Source organism: Pristis pectinata, chromosome 1, assembly GCF_009764475.1.
Source record: "Pristis pectinata isolate sPriPec2 chromosome 1, sPriPec2.1.pri, whole genome shotgun sequence".
Classification (NCBI taxonomy): Eukaryota; Metazoa; Chordata; class Chondrichthyes; order Rhinopristiformes; family Pristidae; genus Pristis; species Pristis pectinata.
In genome coordinates, this window is record NC_067405.1 from 12784516 (window position 1) to 12800329 (window position 15814).

Below are 15814 nucleotides of genomic sequence, written 5' to 3' on the forward strand. Positions count from 1 at the left end.
CACTGAGGTTAATAGAGAGCCAAGATAAAATGGTTACAGCCTAACCCAAATTAATCTAAAACCAGATCAAGGGCATTAATAGAAGGAACTCCTGGACCAGAGTTTTCTGGAACGATGCAACAGGTTATAGATTCATAGAGATTCAAAGATTCATACAGAGGTATAGCATAGAAACAAGCCCTCCGAGTACACAATGACCATTAACCACCTATTTTACACTAAAGCAACATTAACCCCATTTTTTATTCTCCCCACAGATACACATCTGTTTCTACGCTAACCATGTGAACTTAGAATTTGTAACTAAACTCATTATCAAATATAAAACCCAACATAACAGAAGAGAGAAACAAAGGACTGCAGATGCTAGAATCCAGATGAAAAACACTGATGCTAGAGGAAGTCAGCAGGCCAGGCAGCATCCGTGGAGAAAAGCAGGCAGTCAACGTTTCAGGTCAGGACCCTTCTTCAGGGTTGAAGATAGGAAAGGGGAAGCCCAATATATTTGGGGGAGGGGGGTGGTGGGGCTGGGTGAGGAAGAAAGAGGGGTAGGAAGAAAGCAGAGCAGTGATAGGACATAACCCAGTGTAAGTTCCTTGAACTGAAGGGTGACATTTTGGTACTTGCATCATACTCCTTCAATTTTTTCTATGCATCCAAAAATTAATGCTTGACATCAGACACAAGCTAGTTACGATGGGTTAAAACATCAAAGTGAACTAAATTTCTGTGACCAACTCTCAGATAATGCAGTTCTTGGATATGTTTAGCAAAATCTGGATAATAGATGGTTGTATCAAGTAACATTTGCCCTGTAAAACTTCCAGGCATTAACCATTTGCAACAGGAGATAGTGAGTCTGACTTGCAACGGCATTATCAATACCAAGACCCTCACACAATCAACGTCCTGGGAATTATCCAGGATGTTAACTGGACTAAACCTACAGTCACTGAAAAATTTGGTCAAAGACTGGATATCCTACTAGAGTGCTTCTCCTCTCTTTACACAAAGCCCTTCCAAAATCTAAAAGGCAAAGTGTAATGTAATGTTCACCATGTCTTGATGAGTGTCCCCCAATAACAGAACCTCAAGAACATCCAAAATAAAAACTGTTGAATGATAACTTGTTTAATATTCACCTCCTCCAGCACTAGTGCACCATTGAACTATTGCACTATTGAATGGTTCCCTTATACAATGAGATGGACTCTGACCTCATGATCTACCTTGTTGTGACCTTGCACCTTATTGCACTGCACTCTCTCTGTAGCTGTGACACTTTACTGTTTTTACCTGTACTACATCAATACACTTTGTACTAACTCATTGTAACTGCACTGTGTAATGAATTGACCTGTACGATCGGTTTGAGAGACAAGCTTTTCACTGTACCTCGGTACAAGTGACAATAATAAACCAATCCTACGTAATAAATTATAACAGATCCTTAAACTTATATTAACAGCTCCTTTCAAATTGCAACATCAATGCCCGGAAAGACCAGGACAAGTGCATGAAAACATAACTTCTTAAGGACTCTCTAACTCGTACATCAGAACTTACTTGGAAATACATTTTCGATATTTGATGTTGATCAAAGTTCTCAATATGCACTCAAATATTCTAATAAGGTGTTCATCAATGCATCGACTCTGGTAGTTCAAGAAGGTGGCTCAACACCACCTTCTAATGAGAAATCAGTGAAAGTTAAATCCCATGGAAGAATAATACAAAAAGAAAACATGAATAGGAAGAGTCAATGGATGCCGACATTAACAAGGGATACAAGACAGCTCTGCAAGAGGTACCAGAAACAAAGAAGTTTTCAAAACTTTAAGTATTTTCAATGGCATGTGTTAGCAATAGAGAACAACAAAAAAAAAGAAAGTCACTCATTGGTGAGCTGTGACACAAGGATCTCCAAAGAGCTTTTCTCAACTTTTCACCTTGGGCATTGAACGAAGAAATAAAGAATTGTACATCTAACTTTACAGGTTTTGGGGAAAGAGAAAGGATACAAAGGGCATAAAAGAGAGGCAAATCTATGGAAGATGGAGTTCATTAAGAGGTCTATTTATGATCCAAAGAAAGATAATTTGCAATATTTTCTTTGTAAGAGAAGAGGGACAATGCTGCTGACACAAGTGGTGAACAGACAGGTGCACAAGACATTGGTTTTTATCTCAAAGGGATTGAAATACAAAAAAGGTGAGAAGGATAGTTCAGAAAAGGTGCAATTCAACCATGCTGTACCTATGTGCATGAATAATACAATTAGGATTAGAATTCATATCAATTTTATGAACCCTCCTCAAATGATAATGTATTTCTATCTCCGGCCTAAATACAAGGCCTATCTTTTCTTTTAAAATTGTTAAGATTTGCAGTTACTTTGGACAGACCAAAAAGGTGCGATCAGCTGGTATAATGAGGAAAATGAAGGAATCCTTTCAATTAGTAACCATCATTAAAGATAACTTTAAAACATTTTAAAACAAGATGAGACAAGGATCTGCTGTATATTTCACTTGGCCACTACTCATTCATAATTCCAGATGCCTCATAATTCTGACCAGTCAGCATAATCTGTGCAACATTTTTGTTAAAAAAAAATGTTAATGAAACACTTTCATTCCAGGCAAAAGGTAAATAAAACTGAAGCTTCACAACTCTGTCCAATTAACAGAACACAGACTTCAGCCTCAGAGAAACAGTTCTGAGAAGGAAGGATGTTTAATTTCTTTTTAAAACCAGACTGGTCTCAGTGGAATTTCTGAGATGATGTATTTAGGGCCATGTTTTACTGTGATTCCCTACTCATTTTGACTGGTTAAAGTGACTTGTGTCCTGTCATCCTTTCATTAATCTAGCCTGGTACTCCAACATGGCACAGACTTAGGACAAAATTATCAGAGATACACAAATCTTAATTATACATTCATGGGCTGTTACTCTGTACTGTTGTTTTTACCTGTACGACCTCAATGCACTCTGTACTAACTCAATGTATCTGCACTGTGTAATGAATTGATTTGTATGAATCGTACGCAAGACAAGTTTTTCCACCGTACCTTGGTACAAGTGACAATAATAAATCAATACATTGTTGCTCAAAGTTCTTGAACACTATTAGAATATGTGATCATAGACCATCCCTATGTCCTTAAATTGGAGGGGGGCGGGGGGCAGTTAAGAGTCAAATGCATTGGTGGATCTGATCAGACCAGGAAAGGGAGGCAGACTTTATTCCCCTAAGGTCTCTTTTCTTGAACAACGATCTGGTAGATTTATGGTTACTTTTACCTGGACTAGCTTTCTCTTCATTCCAGCTGTTAAATGAATTACTTGGGAATCTCAGTGGCTCAGCAAGTAATGCTGTCTGCCTCAGAGCTCCAGTGACCCGAGTTCAATCCTGATCCTGTTGGGACTTTGCATGTTCTTCCTGTGACTGCATGTCTTGGGTGCTCTGGTTTCCTCCCACATCCTGGTGTGCTAGTTCTCAGTCAGGTTCATAGGCAACTGTGGTTGGATGATGAGAGAATCAGGGTGGAGTTGATGGACATGCACGAGAGAATAGGTTGCAGCAAAATAAGTGGGGGAATGGGATGGATGGGCTTGCTCTAAGAGGCAGCGTAGGCATGATGGATATGTTGTAAGAGAATATGAAATATGAGAGGAATGGAAACCCATGCCTTGGGATCAAATGGTCCAGAATTCTGGTAACTTAACCACTTTGATATCACACCCTCTGATAATAGTTCTTCAATATGTTGTAGCAAAGCTATTTAATTGGCTTTGGAATATTCTTGTTTAAAAGGATAGGGAGCTCTGTCTGTTCTGGCCAGCATTCTCAACACCACGGGAAGACGACTAACTGATGCACTGAAGTTCTATTGAGTATCCTGTGGTCACTATGTTTATTTGTACAACAATGGTAGGATTTCACAAGTAATTTCTGGTATATGCAATCCTTTAAAGCATTCCAGAGGGATGTGCTCGGGTGGTAAATGCAAGGATTGGCAAATTTGTCTGTCACCAACTCCAACCAAGGTACAGGTAACTGATGGACTTCCCATTTTCAGTGAAAGTAATCACTTCAAAGTAAACACTCATCTCTTTTCAAAGCATGTACTTACTGTAGGGGCAGCCGTAAACTTCAACCCTCATTCCTATTCTACCGTTAGGGTTCCACTTGAGAGGGGCAAAGCGGAGGAATCTGGCTCTGATGGAATACTGCAGTTTGTAATGCACAACGCTGTCTGCATTGGAGTTTCCTGGGAAAGCCTGGGAAGATAACAGAAATAAATTAACGATGACAGTTTTCTATTATCCCTTACTCCTTCCTTACATCCAAGGGTAATGGGACATTCCTTGTGTGAACGTTAACACCTTCAAGCTCAGAGGTTTGAGCATTTCTGATCTACCTTCCTTTATCATCACTGTGCTTTTTGACCTTCTAGTTTATTTTCTGTTTGCAATACCTCCTTGTCATTTAACTCTCAATTTTTATGAAGATTTTCTTAGTAAACATTATCCATATTTTCAGGGATAAAGTTATATTTTAATTCCTAGCACTAAGTCGCCGTAGAGACGATGTGCATTTGCAACTGTTTAACGAACCTTCATAAACTGGGTTACAATTCCATTAAACAGTGATTGGACAAAAGACAAGGCAAACAAGTTTCCAAATGCATTTCAAAGGAGTGTTATTGAATTATACAAATTGTTTATTACCATGCACTCTTATATCCCAGAGAAGAAAGGGGCCAAAAACTTTAAACTGGTAAGTTATTTCTCAAGCCTCTGGGCAGGATGAAAAGAAGAAACAGTCAATCATTCAATGAGAAGATCTTTTCTCATGTCTGAATTCTACCTTTGCACTATTATCCTGTATTGATGTTTGTTCAACCCTCTCCCATTATTAATACCATCTTATCATTGCTCCAAATACGTCATCCCACTTATTCTGTTTCCCTCCACACTTACTCTGTTGAAACCAGTTCTCATCACACAATATCCAAGGAAGCTGAGGAATTTGAAGATTGCAGGGAAGAAGAGCAAGGTAGCAAATCAACCATGATATAAGTGGATGGTGGGCGAAAATTCAGGGGGTATGGTAGCCCTCTTGAACTTCTATTTATTGTCTTTCCTGCTCATGACTTCAAACTTATTGAACTGCTTACATCCTTCAGTCTTGCTTACAGGCATAGTGCAGGCAGCTGTTGTATGTGGTAAACACACAATACATCACAAAAGCATCAAATTTCACTTCTAAAATTCAATGCCATCGACCTCAATGGAAACAAGTTTCAGAAGCAGAGTTCAGTCTGCATAGGTTGCTACATTACACTTTGAGCACATGCAGTAGAGGACAAATTTCTATTCACGTTGTTTGTCAAATCATCCAATCCAGTCTACAGTATTTCTATTTCCTATGCAATCTCGTGGCTTCAGTATTGAGATTAGGCTTTTCACAAATGCTCCTCAATGTTTTTTTTTTGGAAAGGGATAACATAGTTCAGTTCTTTCAGCTTCTTCTGTTGGCAAGTCCATGAAATAAGTTGAAATGATAAATGAAGCATTTCTATCTTGCTCCATAATTACTCTGAAATTACAAATCCAAGAACATTGGCTTTCAATAATAAAGCAATGATAGAGAAAAGGATGCAACTAGAAAAAAATATTGCATTATGTTTTTTTAATAAATACCATAGCATTTATTATGCACAAGGAAATCAAATACAGACAAGCTCTACAAAGAATAAGTCAACCAAACATTCAGCATTAATAATGCATGAACTGACTGCACCAGTTACTGGATTATACTGTTTAGCAGGTAGCTGTAAGATTTTGGAATTTACTCACTTCTCAATAGCTCTGATCTGATATTTATCACAGAAAGAGTCTTACACCACTTTGAATAATGATGGTAAATGTCTAAAGTGAGCCTAACTAAATACAAGTAGAAAACAGCAGAGATATGAAACAGTTTCCTATCCTGAGAAAGTTCTCAAGTGGTTTCCAATTCAATTAGACAGGTTTCAGTTATTTCCATTTGAAGCCAGTTTCCAAGCATGCCTCTTGATTTTCTAACTTATTACACATCACACAGGCAACACATGACAAGGAGCCGTAGGCCACTTATTAAATCGACAACCTGTCAGAATTTCAGTGTTTGTTTATGTATGCGAGCCTCACCTGGATGTTAAAGCTGTACGAATGCCTCGGAAGGCTTGGTGATTAAATGACCCACTCAAGGTGGAACTGAGTGAGCTAAATCAGGAGAGTTTCAAGCTGATTCCAGATAAGTGCACTAATTAGGTTCAGTGCATTTGTTTGTGTTTGTCAATGTTTTGTAGAGACCCATTTTATAAATATATGTCTATTATGTGTAGATCAAACTGTTAAGGTCCTCGGTAGGCACATGGGAGAACCCTTAGGAGACATATGCAGTCATATTTGGGCAAGTTCACATTATATAACAAAATCAGTGAGGCAAAGGATGGCCATTCAGCCCATTGAGATGATGGTGGGTTCTCTCGAGCAATCTATTAAGTCCGTTTCACACCCCTTTCCCCTTCACAATTATTCACCTACACGCCCACCCGATTTTCTTTTGAAAGCCACGATTGACTGTTTCTATCACCCTCTAGTTTCAGGTCATAACCACTCATGCATCCTCAGTGCATTTTCCCACTTTGAACATGTGCCCCATGGTCTCTCAACATTCTGCTAATAGTGAACAGATCCTCTTTTTCTACCCACAAGTACACCTTATTCACTTCTACAAAGCTCCTCTCTTCCTTCTTGCTACCTCAGCTTTTCAAGCCTCACCTTGTTGCAGAATATCTTCATTTATCGGGAACCATTCCACATAATCTTAGTACCCTCTCCAGGATCCTTTCCTTCCTAAGTACAGGCATTTCTACTACAATGCAAGATTGTATAACACAAATTGGATGCAACATGATCAATAGATTTGGGAACACTATTTGATTAGTATTGGTGTGATGATCAGAAATAGACATAGTACTAACCAAATTTTTTTATGAAGATTCAACATAATCTTCATGATTTTGTGCTCAATCCTACCTGGATGCATCACAGCTTGGTATGGCAACTGCTCTGCCCAAAATCTTAAGAAACTGCAGAGAGTTGTGGACACAGCTCAGCACATCACAGAAACCAACCTCCCCTCTATGGACTCTGCCTACATTTCTCATTGACTCGGTAAAGCAACCAACACAATCAAAGACCCCACCCACCCTGGATGTTCTCTCTTCTCCCCCCTCCCATTGAGCAGAAGATACAAAAGCCTGAAAGCACATACCACCAGGCTCAAAGACAGCTTCTATCCCACTGATACAAGGCCATTGAATGGTCCCTGGTACAATAAGATGGACTCTTGACCTCAATCTACCACGTTATGGCGTTGCACCTTATTGTCCACCTGCACTTTCTCTGTAACTGTAACACTTTATTCTGCATTCGGTTATTGCTTTCCCTTGTACTACCTCAATGCACTGTTGTAATGAAATGATCTGTATGGAAGGCATGCAAAACAAAGTTTTTCACTACACCTCAGTACAAGTGACAATGATAAACTAATTTATCAATGCTCCAATCTCTGCAGCTGAGAATCTCAATGTACTTTCCTAGTCATTTTCACAACACATCCTGCCACTTTGCAAAGATCTGTGCATGTTTATGTACAAGTAACTAAAAGCAACAGCCACAACCGATTATGTAGTGCCTTTGATGTGGCAAAAAGCATCCCCAGAATTTCAAAAGAGCATCAAACAAGAAATTAACAGAGGCTACATCAGGAGGGTGGATTTCAAGTGGCATCTAAAAGAGGAGTGGTACAGAGACAAATTAAGGAGAGAATTCTAGATCTTAGGGCCAAGACAGCCGGAAGCAAGTATTAGTATTGGTTTATTATTGTCACTTGTACCAAGCTACAGTGAAAAACTTGTCTTACAAACCGATCTTACAGGTCAATTCATTACACAGTGCAGTTACATCAAGTTAGTACAGAGTGCATTGTAGTAGTACAGGTAAAAGCAATAACAGCACAGAGTAAAGTGTCACAGCTACAGAGAAAGTGCAGTGCAGTAAGGTGCAAGGTCACAACAAGGTAGATAGTGAGGTCATAGGTCATAGTCCATCTCATTCCGTAAGGGAACCATTCAATAGTTTTATCACAGTGGGGTGGAAGCTGTCCTTAAGTCTGGTGGTACGTGCCCTCAGGCTCCTGTATCTTCTACCTGATGGAAGAGGAGAGAAGAGAGAATGTCCTGGGTGGGTGGGGTCTTTGATTATGCTGGCTGCTTCACCAAGACAACGAGAGGTATAGACAGAGTCCAAGGATGGTAGACTGGTGTCCATGATGTGCTGGGCTGTGTCCACAACTCTCTGCAGCTTCTTGCGGGCTTGGGCAGAGCAGTTGCGGTACCAAGCCGTGATACATCCTGATAGGATGCTTTCTATGGTACATTGATAAAAGTTGGTGAGAGTCAAAGGGGACAAACCGAATTTCTTTAGCCTCCTGAAGAAAGCTGATGAGCTTTCTTGGCCATGGCATCCATGTGGTTTGTCCAGGACAGGTTGTTGGTGATGTTCACTCCCAGGAACTTGAAGCTGTCAACCCTCTCGACCTCAGCACCATTAATGTAGACAGGTGTATGTACACCGTCCCCTTTCCTGAAGTCAACGATCAGCTTTTTAGTTTTGTTGACATTGAGGGAAAGGTTATTGTCATGACACCATTCCACTAAGCTCTCTATCTCCTTTCTGTACTCCAATTCATCACTGTTTGAGATACGGCCTACAACGGTGGTATCATCTGCAAACTTGTAGATGAAGTTAGAGCAGAATCTTGCCACACAGTCATGAGTGTATAGGGAGTAGAGTAGAGGGCTGAGGACTCAGCCTTGAGGTGCACCAGTGTTAAGAATAATCGAGCCGAAGGATATGCTGCCTATCCTCACTGATTATGGTCTGTTTGTTAGAAAGTCAAGGATCCAGTTACAGAGGGAGGTACTGAGTTCTAGATCTCGGAGTTTGGTGACAAGCTTGCTTGGTATTCCTCACCAATGGAGAGGTAATTAAAATTGATCAGAAGAATAAGTCGTTGCTGTACATGAAGGCTAAATCAAACATTCTATTTTTCCTAACATTTGCTTGCTATTGGGCTCCATCAGTGCAGGGAGATTTCTGCCATACACTTTGTGAAAGTTTATTAATGTTCGGCTGAATAGATAATAATCAGAACTTATACAATTGTGTTTCCCAGTTCAAGTGTAATTAAAGAGAGATTAAGAGCTTAGTATAACAGGATTCCACTTGATTATCCAAATGGTTAGCTCAGTTGAAGACAAAATTGCTTAAAATAATTTTTTTTCCCCAGCACATCACATTATCATTGAGTGAATGACAGCCTAATCATTCATGACTTTTCCTTTATTCTAGGGACAATTTTCTATCAATTAAGTAGTATTCTGTTTCTGAGCAGGGAGGCCAAATAATTAGAAGTTAACGTAGTATCAAACATATTCTACTGTAGCCCAAAATCAAAAGCATTTCCTTATTGTCCTGCACTTCTTCCAGAATTACTTCCAGTTCTCGATGGTTCATGGTCAGTACTTTTCATTCTTTTCTCCACATCTCCTGCAGCAGGTAACCCAGAATAATTGACAGATGTCATCAGTGAGAACTTGAACAATAGATAGGGAGGGAGATTGGGAATGAATCCCAGCAATTACAATCTCCATCCACATCTCCACATAATTTCCTCCCCATACATATGCCTGGACATATACATTTGCTGATACACGTGCTTATCCTTACAGACACTCGGGTACATTCACATAGAACATTCAAACACAAGGCCAGCTCTCCCATATGTGCATGCTCATACACAAATGCTCACACATGTCCACACAATCATGCACTCACACAGATGTATACACTCACATGCATCTTCCCCCAATCCACAAAATATCATTATCATTATTAGAATACCTGCTATTTCTTCACCAAACCACCTTTGTCCCAACACCCGAGATACCAAATTCCCCATGAAAGTTGACAACTCAACACAAATCAGAACACGAATCTAGGAATCTGCTGATCTCAATTGTCCAGCACTAAAAGTAATGTACACAGAGACTCAACAGTAGAACCCACCACTGCAATAACATTGTCTTTCCCTTTCAGTACTTCAGACGTCATGTGCTTCCACATTAGAATGACAAAAGTAAATCAAAAAGCAGAAACAATCCTTGGCCTCAAGACATACCACAGAATTTCAATTTTCAGAGCGATAGAATCAGACCTTTTGACCCAACTGATCCATGTTAACCGAGATACCTATCTGAACTAGTCCTACTTCCCTGCATTTGGCCAAAACCACTCTAAACCTTTCATAGCCATGTACCTTTAAACATTGTAATTGTACCCACCTCTACCACTTCCTCTGGCAGCTAGTTCAATATACCCACTACCCTCTATGAAAAACTTGCCCTCGGATCCCTTTTAAATCTTTAATGTTAAACCTTCTAGCTTTGGACTCCCCTACCCTGGGAGAAAGACTGACTATACACCTCATCTATGCCCCACATGATTTTATATACCTCTATAGGGTCATCTCTCAGCCGCCTACACTCCAGAGAAGAAAGCCACAGCTTCTCCTTACAACTCAAGCTCTCTAATCCTGGTAACATCCTCATAGATCATTTCTGTATCCTTTCCAGCTTACTGGCATCCTTCCTATATCCAGGTGACCAGAACTGCATGCAGTATTCTAGCTGCAGTCTCACTTGTGAATTGAACTTCTGCAAAATTTGGTAGTTTTGCATTTAGCTTTGAATAAACTTGGACTTCTTTCACAGTATTTGTCAGTGTAAAAACACATTGCCTGCGTGCAGATTCCATGGTTAACTAGATGGACTTATTACCTGGTAATTCCTTTCAGCAGAGATGACCCATGTCTTTGGGATTTTTGCTCAAAGAAATGCAGCAGAATTTTGTTGATGCAGGCAGTCCAGTTCTACAGAGCACCACTGCTATAGAACATTAAACAGAATTTGGTGTGTGGGGAGAAAATGACGTTGCCAAATGAGGAGTGCTATTTCAGTAGTTTGTAAAACAAGGAATAATCCAAAGGATGGACATGGAGACAAGATCTGAGAACTGACGTGTAGAGACATTAAATAAAATTCATAATTTAACTAGATTCCAAAAGGGGAATAGAGTTCTTCTTTTCCCAATCGGGATCAGAGGTACCCAGATCTTTAATTGTTGCAGGACATGAGAGAGTAGTCAAAGGATATGGGACATTAAATTTCATAAATAGAGATATTGACCGCAACATGAGGGAAGTTTCATTGAATCTTTATAAAGATCTGTTAAGTACACAACTCAAGTATTGTATTTAGTTCTGTACTGTATGCTTTAGCAAGGATATGAAGATCTTAAGAGGATGCAGAGGAAACGTACGAGGATATTTCCTTGCATTTTAGTGATATTGGGTTGGAGATGCTGGGGCTGTTTGTGCTGGGGCAAACATGATTGACAGGACATTTGATAAAGTATGACAACTTTATGTAAGGTAGACCACAAAAAACTATTTCAACCAGCTGATAAAATAAAGTCTGCTAGACCTGGTAATAAGGTTTTGAGCAAGAGATACAGAGAGGAAGAACATGTTCTTGGTATATTATTGTCACTTGTACCAAGGTACAGTAAAAAATTTGTCTTGCATATTGTTCATACAGATCAATTCATTACACAGTGCATTGAGGTAGTACAAGGTAACACGATATAGAATGCAGAGTAAAGTGTCACAGCTACAGAGAAAGTGCATTGCAGGTAGACAATAAGGTGCAAGGTCATAGCAAGGTAGACTGTGAGGTCAAGATTCCATCTCATCGCACAAGGGAACCATTCAAAAATCTTATAACAAAAGGGATAGAAGCCGTTCTTGAGCCTCGTGGTACGTGCCCTCAGGCTCGTATATCTTCTGCCTGATGGGAGAGGGGAGAAGAGAGAATGACCCGGGTGGAGGAGGTCTGTGCTTATACCTCTCGCTGCCTTGATGAAACAGCCAGCATAATCAGAGTCCATGAAGAGGAGGCTTGTTTCTGTGATGCACTGTGCTGTGTCCACAACCCTCTGCAGTTTCTTGCAGTCCCGGGAAGAGCAGTTGCCATACCAAGCTGTGATGCATCCTGATAGGATGCTTTCTGTGGTGCATCAATATAAACACAGCAGGTGGGATTGACCTTGAACCCACTAGAGTGGTGGAAACAACAGACATGATCAATGATTTCAAAGGGAATTTGGATAGGCACCTGACAGAAATAAACATGCTCGACCATGAGAACAGAAAGGGGGAATGAGACCAACAAAATCTCCGTCCCGAGAGTTGGGGTGGGCTCGATGGGTTAAAATGACCTCCTTTGTGCCACATTGACTACCTGCTAAGGGAGGGACCTCCTAAAACTGTGCAATGAGGAAGAATACAAAGGAAAGATCTGCAGATAACAGAAATTCACAGCAGTTTCATGAATTTGGTTGACGAACCAGTTCGGACAAAAAGTTCTCCAAATAACCTACTTTTTGTTTCCTCAAACACTGACCCATTAGTCACTTCCACCTTTATTTCATTAACGCGAGGCTGACTGGTACGGGTTGAGGAAGGTTTTGTCACGTACTAAGGCAGCCAAGTAGATCCAACCCTCCAAGCATGGCAAAAGGTTGAACTGATGACTGTCTGTGAAACCTGGTCACACAAGGTGAAGTCAAAGTCAAGAGAAACCAACACTTGAAATAGACACAGAGTGGCTGATATCTAGTGTGCGCTGCCAGAGGATTTGGTGGAATCAGGTACAATGTTTATGCGTTATGTCGACAAACACTTAAATCACCAAGACATGGAAGGACAGTTCTAATGCGGGCAAATCAGACACAAAAAAAGTTGGCATGGACGTGGTGGATGAAGGGCCCCTTTCTGTGCTCTACAATGCTGACTCCATGACATCAATTAGTTGCAGGCTTTAGAGTGTCAGGAGCTTTGAGGAATTACTGTTCACTGTTTGGTTATAAAATCTCAGGCTCTATTTTGAATGAACTCAATTACTGAGCCACCATGGTCGGAATCTCCTCTGCATGAAGACATTTCTCATCTTAATTCTAAGTGGCCTACCCCTTATTCTGAGAATGTGCTCTAGACTCCTCAGCCAGGAGAAACATCTTCCCTAAATCCTGTCACAATTTTATAAGTTTCAATGACATTTTCTCTCACTCATCCAAACTCAGGCCTAGCTAAGAGCAGCCTCTCATCATGTGGCAAAACTGCCATCCCTGGAACCCTTCCAATTCATCTTTGCTCACTGGTGAAGTATCTTGTTTTGTCAGGCAAGGAGACAAAAATTGTGCACATTGTTGTAGGTGTGATCTTACCAAATACTTATTTAAGTGCAGAAAGGTGAAGAAGTCCTAGAGAGAGGGTAAAGAGGTTCACTAGAACTGGTTCCAGGAAAGAGGGGTTAGTCAGTTGGATCGGAGAAGTTTAGTCCTCCTGGGAGCAAACACTGAGGAGAGATTTGAAAGAGGTTTAGAAGATGATGGAAGACATGGGTAGATCAAGGTCAGTATCTTTTCTCATCCAAAATCTGGGATACAAAAAAAGATACTCACTAGCAGAATGCCTGATATTTACAATATAACTGATTATCCAATAAGATAACATTACCAACATTTAAAATATTATAACAGTTTTGAGTATTAAATCATTAAAATATAATTATGATTAATCTTACAATTATTAAAATAATTTAGTTTATTGCAATTTGAATTGCATTGGAAAAATAATAATGGAATAACAATATTTATGAATCGTGAGCAAAGGGAAATATATCTGAAAGAGGAGGTTAGAAAGAGGAGGAGTGGGAGATGTTGGGAAAGGGAGAATGGATGTGGTAGAGAGGTGACGTAAATGGTGGAGCATGATGTAATGATAGAGACATCAGTGAAGATGGCGGATGGGGAGAGGGCAAGTCAGAAGTGAAGGGATAGAGAAAGGGATTGAGATTGGAGAGTCAGGATGGAGGCCAGGAGAGGGGTGGAGTGGAAATGGGAGTGGAGGCTATTCTTATCCCCATTCAGACAAAGTTGCTGGGAGGAAGGGGTACCATAGACAGCAAGAGTTTGCCTCACTCAGGTGACGTGAAGGATGCCCCAGCAATATCTAGTCTTGGGTGCTGGGGTGAGGATATGGAGGGAAACAGATCTGGTTGAGGGAGGGGTTGTACCGACAGTGTCTGGCAGCAGCAGTGAATTTTCATGTGTTAGGGATGCTGCAAGGGACATTTTTCTGTGGGAGACAAGTTACTTCAGTGGGGAAATGTCACCAGAATTATTGTCACATGATGAAAGGAGACAATTTGTTCTCAGTAGCAGATGGTCTGAGGACAGAACAGTTCATGATGAAGAACAAACATTACAGGAAGATGTATGGAAGAATTTATTGTGCAAATTCCAGGGAGTGGTGGTAAGAGTCAATCAATGCTTTCAAATGGGAATAGGATAAGTGCCTCAGAAACTAAAATAGAGAGTTAAGAGAATGGGTTTGAATTGGTCACCCTGCAGGGAGGCATCATTGACTCAATGGAATCAATGAACACTTTCCATAACACATCGATTCTATAATTATATCTCACAGTGTGCTCCACTAATTAGGCCCCTGTAACATTTTCCTTGATACTTCTGCACTATGACGTGCGAAAAGTACAAGTAGCTAATCAGTTGAATCATGTAGGTTGTTGTCCAACAGTTCATGAAGCTTTCGCTAACTGCAGTGTTGAATTTTGGAATACACCACAAGTCAGACGGTAGCACATTCAACTTCCGACACCACCACTGGATTCAGCTTGCAGCCCAGAGACATTCCATAACTTACTGACTTACAGGACGGAATACTCTTTGTATCTGGCCCCTCAGCACTACACGAGCCTTAGCGACCACATCTAGTACAACCCCATTCATTTGAATTGGATCACTGACCTTCACTAAAAATGGAAATGAGATAATGTTTTTTCTTACTTTACTTACAAAGTTGAATGTAGTTTTAAATGATTTTTGTTTACTCCAATATATTTTTGCAATGTTTTACATATTTGTCGTCAGAGCCATTTAGGAATAGTGGAATGGCAAAAGTCAGGAGAAGGACATTCGGCTGGTACGTGGGTGAGGCTTTAGTTATCACTGCCTGCAGCCTTGTTGCTGCTCATGAACACTTGGTCCTGTGGAACAGCCATCCTATTGAGGTTGGCAGGACATTAGGAGCAATGAGGCCACATGAGGCAAGTGTGATCAAGGGGCAAAGATGAGGTGCAGGTGTGGACTCAAAGGCATAGCAAGGGCAACTGAGCATTCTATCTTCAGAGACCTAAGCATCAAGAAACAGAGGAAAGGGAAGACTGAATTTGCAAAAGGCGAATTAGAATCGGATTGCTTGGAAAGAAAAATTGGATGGAAAGAAAACATTGACAAAGAAAAAAAATCAACTGTAATTATAGTATTTTTTGAGGGAATGAGTTTGAACACTAAATTATTCCTTCTTGTGCCAGTGCAATTGATTGACATTGAATTAACAGTTGCACCATTAAAAGGATACTTACACTTCTAATTATCAATCCTAAATTTCTGTGGTGAATTTAATGGGTAATTAACATGCAAATGCATGTTTATAATAATAACTGGGAGCTGTGGGCAAGATTTCATGGTGCAAAGCAAATGGTTGAATGTT

The 15814-nt window shown here is 40.2% G+C and overlaps 1 protein-coding gene across 3 annotated transcripts in view; it reads right to left on the minus strand.

Annotated features, from left to right (window-relative positions):
• Positions 1-15814, minus strand: part of LOC127572752 (contactin-associated protein-like 5) — a 1205714-nt gene that overhangs the window by 768871 nt on the left and 421029 nt on the right. For all 3 annotated transcript variants that reach the window (XM_052020359.1, XM_052020369.1, XM_052020350.1), the window contains exon 4: positions 4140-4287. In XM_052020359.1, coding sequence (XP_051876319.1) covers positions 4140-4287 — 148 coding nt within the window. The remainder of the gene's footprint in view (positions 1-4139; positions 4288-15814) is intronic.